General features: G+C 45.0%; 1 protein-coding gene and 1 non-coding gene across 2 annotated transcripts; both read left to right on the forward strand.

The window, feature by feature from the left end:
• The first annotated feature begins 2,826 nt into the window (after positions 1-2,826).
• On the forward strand, positions 2,827-2,898 carry SODALDRAFT_t210. The gene has a single exon. It is a non-coding gene; the product is annotated as a tRNA-Thr (tRNA).
• A 3,699-nt stretch (positions 2,899-6,597) lies between these two features.
• SODALDRAFT_329478 (periplasmic trehalase) lies at positions 6,598-9,327 on the forward strand. The gene is made up of 3 exons (XM_028610957.1): positions 6,598-7,172; positions 7,234-7,887; positions 8,016-9,327. Exons 1-3 carry the CDS (start codon positions 6,988-6,990, stop codon positions 9,226-9,228), a joined length of 2,052 nt encoding a protein of 683 aa, XP_028462597.1. The 5' UTR covers positions 6,598-6,987; the 3' UTR covers positions 9,229-9,327.
• The last annotated feature ends 956 nt before the right edge of the window (positions 9,328-10,283 follow it).

The following is a 10,283-nucleotide window of genomic DNA, read 5'->3' on the forward strand; positions in this document are numbered from 1 at the left end:
TAGCATTATATTTCAGTGCCTTATATAAATCCCCTTTAGTCGTAAGCGGTCTCTTTATAGCATTGAAAAAGCCCCTAAGCTCTTCCTTAGTTATATCTTAGTAGTAGAGTACTATATACTCCGCTATTTCTACCCCTTTATCGTCGTAGAGGCACCGCCTTAATAGAACTTCCGGTGCTTTTACTATAGCTAGGAAGGCGTATAGGCCTAGTTTTTCGGATGGATCTTAGTAAGTATAGAGCTTTAAAGCTTAAGGAGTCCTTTATATTTCCAGAGGGAGCGTTATATTAGGAGGCGGCTCGGTACCGTTATAGTATAGGTATAGGGCCGCTATACTGCCGCTTAGGCTTTGCCCTATACCTTTATAAGGGCCTTTCTTATAGGGGAGGTTCCCGCCTAGGTTATTAAGGCGGTAAGCTAGGTAGTCTATATAAGGGCTATATAGGTCCTATAGCATTAATTCGGTGCCGCTAGGGCTCTCGCCGCGGTATATACCCCGGCTAGTACCTTACCCTCGGTGCCCTATTCCTATATCCATAGGACTTTCTGGGTACTAAGGCTTAAAAGGTATAGGTTAAGGGGTAGATACAGGTCTTTTTTTCGAGAACCCTAATCGGTATAGCCTAGTAGGCTCCTACTACTAGCCGGAGGTACTAGTTCTATACTGCTATAAGTGCTATTACAGGCCTATACCGGGGACCGGCCCTTATCTTATAGACGGCTAAGGCGTAGTAGGCTATTACTAGTCTTATTACCGCGAGGTATAGCCTCCTTATATCTGCGAAGCTATACCCTTACACTATTGTACTTAACCTTAAAAGGGCGTAGGTTTAGGTAGTAAGGCGCCTTTTTACATTTTTAGTGTATTATCGGAAGTCGAGTTTCCTATTAGGCCAAATAGGCGTAGTGCCTCCGTTACTAGTACCGAAGTAGTATTATAAGGGAGCGGGGTAGGTAAGGGTTAGTAGGCCTTCGAGAAGGGAATATAGATATACTTAGCTAGTTAAAACTATAGTCCGCTTACTATCTCCTAGTCTAGGTAAATACGATACGAGGCGGTAAGGCGGCACTATATTTATACCTTTATTCGACTAAAAGCAATAATATTCGGGTTTTAATAAAACCTGCTATTATGGTTTTAGGGATTCTCTTTAGTTCCTTATAAAGGATAGAGATATAGCGGATAAAGATAATAGGAGAGATTAGGGAGCCTTATATTATACCCTAGCGGAGGTGCCGCGGGGGGGCTATTTTGCCGTTAAGTAATAGCTAGGCTATACGGCCTTAAAGGAAGCTACAGGCTAGGGCGGTACTCTACTAGGAGTACCCTTTCCTTTTAAGCACCTTAAGGAGCCGGGAATAGGGGACTATATTAAAAGCGCCCTTAATATCGAGTTAGAGTACTCAAGCCGTACCGCTCTAGGCGTAGCTCGCCTTTACTACCTTTATTACCCTTTATACTACTATCTTAGTACTCCGTCCGGTTCGGTGACTTATTTATCCCTCCGGGAGGAGCGGTTACTCCTCCGCTACGGTAATACTACCGTTAGCTAGTATTCCTTTAAGGACTTTATCTAATATACTAAGAAGTAATATTAGTCTTTACACTTTTATAACCCTATAATCCGCCGGCGGCCGGGCTTCCTTCCTAAGGACTACTATAATAGCGTAGCGCCACCTCCTTAGATAATAAGTCGCTTTAAGGCACACTATAAATATAGCATTTAATCTTTAATATAAAGGGGGGTCCGTAGGCCTTAAGGAGTCTTACTAGTAGCCTATTAGGCCTTAGCGCTACCTAGGACTTGGTCTTCTTAAGGCGTCCCTATATATCTATTATAGTAATATCGCGGCGGATATCCTATTTTGGGGGAAATACCATGCCTAGGGGCCTAAAGGTAGTAGAGTAGGGGGGGAGAAGAACTTCCTGCAAAGGACTTTAGGTTTTTTTACGTGTATTATAGCTAGGTTATCGCTATTGTTATTATCTTAGCGTAGTGGTGGTACCGATAAGGGGTCTAGCAGTGCCCCGCCCTTTATCCGTACTTATTTCTAGAGTCGTTAGAGGTGGTTAGTATTCTTCCTAATCGAATAAAGTAGGTACTATTAGTACTGGCGCTTCGCTAACGCTACGGCTTTATCCCGGCACCTCTCCGCCTCCTAGAACTTATCCTATCGGTTCCGGGACTTCTTAGCTATATATCTACGGTAAAAGCGCCTTACTTCCTAGGTAAAAGCGGTTAGCTCACCTACAGGCAAACTCACATAGGGGGACCTACGTTTTACGTGCGAACGCCCGAAACCACTCGAAACAAATATCAATCAATAGCTCTTTTCAAGCTCTATACGCCTATCTATAGCCCTATATCGCGCAGGCGCTAGTTTAGGCGTACTATAAGTGCGAAAATGCCTGGGAATAGGCTTATAGCTCTTCCACGTGCGGGGGAAAAGTCTAACGTAGCCCGTGCATACGCCTACGCTGATAAAGCAGTAAGCCTAGCTGCGTAGAGCCGCACCTACGACCTCTACACAACCACAATGCCATACACAATAACCTACTAGCTATAACGCTAGCCATAATAACGTCCCTAATACCCTAACGCACCTAATGCCTCTAACGGCCCTACCGCCCCTGCCTCTAAGGTCCCTATAACTATAGAGGGCCTAGAAGAGATAGATATAGCTAATATATCTAATATAGAGGATTTAACCCTCGCTACGCCCCGTAATTTAAAAAGGCATCTTAGCCCCTCTACATCCACTACTAGACGTATTTCTAAGACCCGAATCGAATCCCCCTCTAACTCGGAGTTTAAGCGTAGTATTAGGGGGATAGCGTAGGTGGTAGACACGACTAGTGGCCGCGTAAGGCCGTGGGTTCAAATCCCACTCCCCTTAATCGTGCGTAGATTTTTTAATTCGCGCGCGACCTACCCGGAGCTCCTGCACGTTATAGGGGTCCCCGTATATTCGGGGAGATATGTATTAGCTTACGCGCTGATAAGTAGAACTATACTGCCTCAGGTACCGTACCCTCCTTAGGGGGGGAGGGTACGTACCTACCACGCGTAATTAAGCGCACCCATACACACACCACTACGATCGGGCTATATAAGCTAGGGCACTTCGTGGAGCATGTAACCTGATAAGACAATTCCCGGAATAATAAGAGACCTAGATCGCTATAATCTAAGGAAGCTATTTATAAGGATTTCACTTCACTATTAACAGGTTTATATAAATAAACTAGTTAACTCGTTATAGGATTAGTCTCCTTAATAGACTCACGCTATAGCTCTAGGGCTGTATACGCGTATTAAATAACTAAAAAGAAAAAAGCGTAGTATTAAATAAGTGCCTACTAGAGTCTTTAGGGGTAGCGATATCCTAATACCCGACCCTTCCGAGCCACTATAAGAGGCCCTAAACCGAAGCCTATACAAGGGCCTATGTTTATAGAACCTAGTTACTAAAATCGGTATCTTTAACCCTATTAGGGTTGTAGGGAAGCCTTGGTAGCTAGGGACTCCGAATGCGTTTTATAGTATACTGGTTATTTCCATGTCTACTACTAAAGAGCCGAAGTACTGCCTAAAATAGAGGCTTTATATAGCCGGCTAGCGGCTAAAGGTTAATAAATATAGACCTATAACTCTTAGAACCCAGTCCTCTAACTACTAGAAATTCGGATATACCCGAGGGACCTATAAAAGTCTCGTTACCTGCCCTATCTACGCTTTCGAAGGCCACGGGGAAGAATACTATTACTATAACGAGTATAAAAAATACGGAGACTACGAGTATAAGACCTGTAAGTGCTATGACTATAAGGGAGAGCACTCCCTCTTGAGTAAAGACTATAAGGTCTTTCGAACTCTAAAATTCTAAATTCTATAAATAAAGGGCCTTTTATTTTAAAAGATATCCGGTTTACTTAATATAATATTAATAAATAGGGCACAGCGTAGGAAGCTATCCTAGAATAGGCTTTAGAAGCTTCGGCTACTATAATCCTTATTTAGAAACCTGCCTATATCTCGAAACCAGAAGGGTGGTTTATTCGGAACCACCCTGCTTTCTATACCATTATACCTATATCCTAGAAATCCTAGTTTTTCCCTATTAAGCCTAGAGTCCTTACTTATATAAGAAAGGGCTCTAGTATTAATTTCTCACACTGTGATAACCTTCTAGATAATATAGACGCGTAGATTATAGAGGTTTATTATCTATCGACCTTTTATATTCTACACGTTTATAATTAGATAGAATAGGACCCCGAAACGATAGGCCGAGGGCCGCCTTCTAGCCCTACCCGTTCTACCTCTTCTACTTCTACTTCTTCTTCTTCTTTTCCCTTTTTTTAAGGCCCTAGAAGCCGGCCCTGGACTAAGGATCGAGTGCTATAAGGCCTATAGGTCCCTTAGCCTACCTTTATTATAGGGATCTTTAATAGAAACTACTAGTAGTGGAATAGGGCTACCACTAACCAGGCTTCTATTAGGCCCTAGGCCTTAGTAGACTAGTTAGATAGTCTCGGGGCTACCTATTTAGTGCATTATAAAGAATTTAACCTAAACGCGGGGACCTTTTTTAGGTCTATCTTCGTTAAGAGTCGGTTATAGACCTCGCCTTTTACACGCCCGGCTTTAATCGTCTCCGCTTCGATAAGTGGCAATATATCGATAACACTACCTCCTTATACCGTGCTATCCTCCTTTCTGCTACTCTTTTAGGCTTTAAAGGTTCTATAAACAGGTCCCTCCCGCCAGCTTATAACTATAAGCTAGTAGATCAGGACCTATTTACGCGGACCCTAAAGAGCCTAGAACCTAGCCTTAACCAGGACCTTTAACAGGCTATTAACGCCTTAGACTAGGACTCTTTAGGTTCCTGCCTCTCGGATACTATTACCCTAGCTCTTTAGGCTTTAGTGCTTAAGTTAAAGATAATAGAGCGTTCGAAGCCGTGGTGGTCTAAAGAGCTAAAATCCCTGCGAAAATTAGCTAGCAGGGCTTTTAGAGTATTAAGAGAGACGAGTAAAAAGAGGGCCTCGGCTACCTAGCTAGCGTTTTTAGAAACCTCCTGGAAAGAAGCTCGAAACGCCTACTACCGGCCGGTAAAAATAGCAAAACACGACTACTAGGACGTCTTCCTAGCCCACGCCGAAGGCCCCGAGATTTTTAAGCCCTATAACTATACGAAGAGGTAATAGTAGTAGGATAATTATAGTAGTCTATGCTTCTAGGGGCCTAGGTAAGGGTAAGGGCGTGATAATTAGGGTAAGCGTCGGGTATATAGTAGGTATAAGATACGGGTTAATTTAAGACCTTTTAAGGGTAGCTTATATACTAATAAGTATATCGTTAATAAGGGCGATATATATCCTTATCGTTTCCTATACACGCTATAATACGCGTTCGTTAATCTTATTATATAAGGTCCTTATAACCTGTCTTTAGCCCCTTAGTAGGCTTAGGGCGAAGTAACCTAGACCTCCTTTTATATAAGCCTTAAAGCTTATAGTCTTAAGAGTTCGAATATATAACGGCTTATTAAAAGTTATTTATATATTAAGACCGAAAATATAGTTTATTTGAACTAAGAAAGAAAAGGAGGAAAGGAAAAGTCTACGCGGTGTATAGGCGGCTAAGTACAGATTATATCGTATAGGCCTTGCTAGGAGGTCTATATTCCTTAGTCCCGGCCACTACCAGGGACTATTTCGCGGGCTATAGCCTATAACACCTATAGATATCTACCTTCTAAGCCTAAACGTATAATTGGCTACTAGGTTATTCTACCCCGAAGGAGGTCTATGCGATACTCCAACGGTCCTACAAGGGCATATAACGGTATATAATTATCTCGATCAATTAACGATTTCAACCCCTTAATTTTTAACCCTATTTTTTAACGGTTCCAGTTACTCTGTATCTGACAGACCCCGCATTTCCTACACTGACGTCACCCGCATGCATGGCATTAACCGATCTACCGGTATTCCATTAGCCTCTAAACTTTATTCCCATTGCGGACGATATCCGTAAATCAAAGGATCGTAGACATGCTCACCTGTTCAGGTTAGATCAATGGGAGAACCATAGCTACAGGTTGGCCATAACGAACAACCCAGCTTACTGGCTAGCTGCCTCATTGTGGTTTACCTCAATTCACAATTGACGTTAAGCCTCCAGTATCAGATCACTCTGGCATTTGGTCTGCAACAAATCCCTGCGGTTATGTGTTTGCGTGCGTGTTACGCGTGGGAGTCGTGTGACTGACAAGGTGCCGCTTATGCACCAGCTCTTGAAAGGCAACCGGTTGCCGACATGATGTTTCTGTCCAATGCCATCGCGACACTTTCCTCGTACCCTGGCTCTGCCCAGAAGATTTCCTTGGTTTTGATGGTCACTTCCTTGCATCTTGCGGCTTTCCCTCTCTATACTGACGTCGCTTCAGACACACCTTAATACAGGCGTCATTGGCTGCACCTGACGCTACCTTCGATCACTTGCCCTTTCTGGAGCATGAGTCGGCTCCCAACTCGTGGCGTCTCCGCTTTGCTTCGGCAATAGTCTGTCCAACTGATGCAATCGTAATCCCTCCGAGTCCGGTGGGCATAGTTGGACCTACACAGCAGCAGAACAAGTCCCGCTAGACGAAGCTCTTAATGACGAAGCCATGGAGGACTACACAGTCTACCAAAGTATCTCGCCCTGTTCTCGGAGGCCTGGTCGATTGCCAACGGGTGAGATTCCCCACATATACCGAGCTGATGACGAAGTTCGGCATGCATAGAGCCATGCAGCCGTCTGGGGCCTCCTCTGGTTCCGAGTGGCATGTATGTGTAAGAGAGCTCACCTATATATGCTTCTTGTTTCGGCCTCAAGTGAAATTGCTACCCCGTCAAGCCCCTCCCTAAATCCCGCTACCCCGGTGTTCTGCGCAGCTTCGTCGTTGGTCCCAGCACTAGAGTAGCTCATGATGGCAAAACCGAAACACTTTTGGGCGGCTCTCGTCGCACTCATGCCCCCATTCGCCCGGGCTCAGCTCTTCCAGAATGGCTCGGTCACGGCTCCTTGTGATTCCGCCCTTTATTGCCATGGGGACATATTGAGCCAGGTTCAGCTTGCCCGGCCATTCCATGACTCGAAAACATTTGTGGATATGTAGGATATATCATCCATCTGCTTCACATTTGCATGAAATCAGACTGACATCTCCTGATAGGCCGGCGAAGAGATCACTGGAGGAGATACAAATGGCCTTTGATGCGCTACCAAAGCCACTCAAAAACGACTCGGATCTGAATGACTTCCTTGAAACCAACTTTGCCATGGCCGGTGGTGAACTTGAACCGTTGCAGGATCTAGATACCGATCCTGTGTTTTTGAACAAGATCGACGATCCTGTCATCCGCGAATTTACCGAAGAGGTCATTGACATCTGGCCCGACCTTACCCGGACTTACGCTGGAGCCGGCAGTAACTGCAGCGACTGTCCGAATAGCTTCATCCCAATCAACCATCCCTTTGTTGTGGCTGGCGGTCGTTTCCGAGAGCCATATTACTGGGACTCGTATTGGATCCTTGAGGGTCTATTGCGAACCAAAGGCGCCTTCACCCAGATCTCTCGAAACCAAATCGATAACTTCCTGGACCTGGTAGACCAGTATGGCTTCGTCATGAACGGAGCCCGGAAGTATTATCTGAATCGTTCTCAGCCACCCTTGCTCTCGCAGATGGTACGTCTGTATGTTGAGCAAACCAATGAGACGGATCTCTTGGATCGGGCTCTGCCCCTGCTGATCAAGGAACACGAATGGTGGACCGTTAATCGTACCGTGCATGTTACCAAAGGTGACAGAACATACCAGTTGAACCTGTGAGCCACTGCGTCCCCCGCTTCCAATTTCCAGAACCCAAGCAACAAGCATCATCCCCTCCCATAACATCCTGGGATACACCAAGCGGTACTGCTTGATTGTCAACTAACGATCCGTTCTCGCGCAGGTACAATGTTTCTAACACCCAGCCTCGTCCTGAATCATACTATGAGGACTTTGTGACTGCATCCAATGAATCCTATCATGCCAAATCGGGAATCATCTACCCGGAAACATTCAAATTGAACGACACAGAGAAGGCTATTGTTTACGCCAATCTCGCATCGGGTGCCGAAAGCGGGTGGGATTATACCACACGCTGGTTAGCACATCCCAGCGATGCTGTTCGGGACGTATACTTTCCCCTCAGATCCCTCAATATTATTAACACCGTCCCCGTGGAGCTCAACTCGATACTCTACTGGAACGAGTTGACGATTTCTCAATTTCTCAATAAAACGGGTAATGAGGGAGAGGCGGAGACATGGGCAGAGAGGGCCGCCAATCGAAGTGAGGCCATGTACGACTTGATGTGGAACTCGACCTTGTTCTCCTACTTCGACTACAACCTTACATCGGCAACGCAAAACACGCACGTTCCCGCAGACGAAGATGCGACGTGGATCGAACGAAACAAAGCGCCGACCGGCCAGCAAGTGTTCTTCTCAGTGTCACAGTTCTTTCCGTTCTGGACAGGGGCCGCACCCCCTCACCTGAAACACAACCCCTATGCGGTGAAAAGGGCGTTTGAACGTGTTTCTGCGTACCTAGACCATAAATCTGGAGGGATTCCTGCGACAAATCTTCACTCTGGGGAACAGTGGGATCAACCTAGTGTTTGGCCGCCTCTCATGCACGTCTTGATGAAAGGCCTCTTGAACACACCTCCAACTTTCGGCGAGTCAGACCCTTCGTACATCAACGTACAGGAGCTTGCTCTGCGTCTCGGTCAACGCTATCTAGACTCGACTTTCTGCACTTGGTACGCGACAGGAGGCTCCACGAGCGAGACCCCACAACTTGAGGGATTCAGTGATGAAGATATTGGCATCATGTTCGAGAAATATTCCGACAACTCGACCAATGAGGCTGGCGGCGGGGGGGAATATGAGGTTGTCGAAGGTTTTGGATGGACAAACGGCGTTCTTATCTGGGCAGTGGACACTTTTGGGGATAACTTATCCCGACCTGACTGCGGCGACATTAGCGCAGCCGACGTACAGCCAGCTAAGCGAAGTAACTCCCGAAGAGCCGTTGAGCTGAGTAGGCGGGATGCGTCTTGGACGAAGAAATTTGGGAGGTCGCGAAGCTCGCACATGTCCCATAGATCTCCCAAATAACCAGCTGACGGAGGCAATAGTTGGCTACTATATAGCAGGCTGTAGCAATGACTGTAATTATCAGATGCCCTCAGCCACCTTATCAAGGTGTGACAAACCATATTATATCATGTTGTGAGTATACATATTATGTGTCTTGGAGGGAAGAACTACACCTCTACGCCTCTTCAGGTGTCAGATGCCACAGCCTGTCGGACAGACCGTAGTTTTACGGTTACGTAACGGACCGGACTGCCGAGGTTATAGTGGATACCTGCAGAAACTTCACTATGGATATTACGGTGGCAGGAATTCCCTGACGGTCCTACACAATTATAATTATACATAATTGCCTTAATTAATTTTGACCTATTTTATGACGATTTTGACTTGTCAGATGCCTATAGCCACCTTATCGGGGTGTGACTTGCGCTATTTCTGTATACGGATAGGGTACTTCCGACCGATATATCTATATCGATTGCCCCTCCTTTTACCCTATAGTTAGATATTTCCGTAGAGTACTTTTTACACTTCTTTAATGCATATATATATCTTTTCCGTATCTTATTTATGTGCTGATATGACTACGCTTTATTTGATAATTAAGAGTCTTACTTGCTAAGTGAAAACCTACCCTTTACCCTTATTATTAACCGATTGAGACGCTATCTAGCTACGCCGATATAGCGAGTCTATCGATAACTATTAAGATATCGGATTATAAGCCTATTATCTATAAAACCTATTGCGATTAGGAGCTCTAGCGTAGTTACTACGAGGCTACTAATGTTAATAATAACGTATAGGATTATCTACGCCGTAATAATCCTATTTCCTATTTTTAAAGGCCTGTTCTGCCTTCTTACGCTAACTTCTAAGCTACAAACGCTATCCTAAACGTAGAAGCTACCCTTACATAGTAGTTAAATCTAATAGTAGCCAGGTAGCGCACCTATAAATCGGCTATATAGCGTTAGAAAATATAAAGAGATAACTATATTAAGTACATTAAGAGTACTAGCGCCGTGTTAACTAGCAGACTGATACTATCGATAAAAGCCGTAAGCTACTAC

Source organism: Sodiomyces alkalinus (assembly GCF_003711515.1).
Source record: "Sodiomyces alkalinus F11 unplaced genomic scaffold SODALscaffold_15, whole genome shotgun sequence".
NCBI classification, from domain to species: domain Eukaryota; kingdom Fungi; phylum Ascomycota; class Sordariomycetes; order Glomerellales; family Plectosphaerellaceae; genus Sodiomyces; species Sodiomyces alkalinus.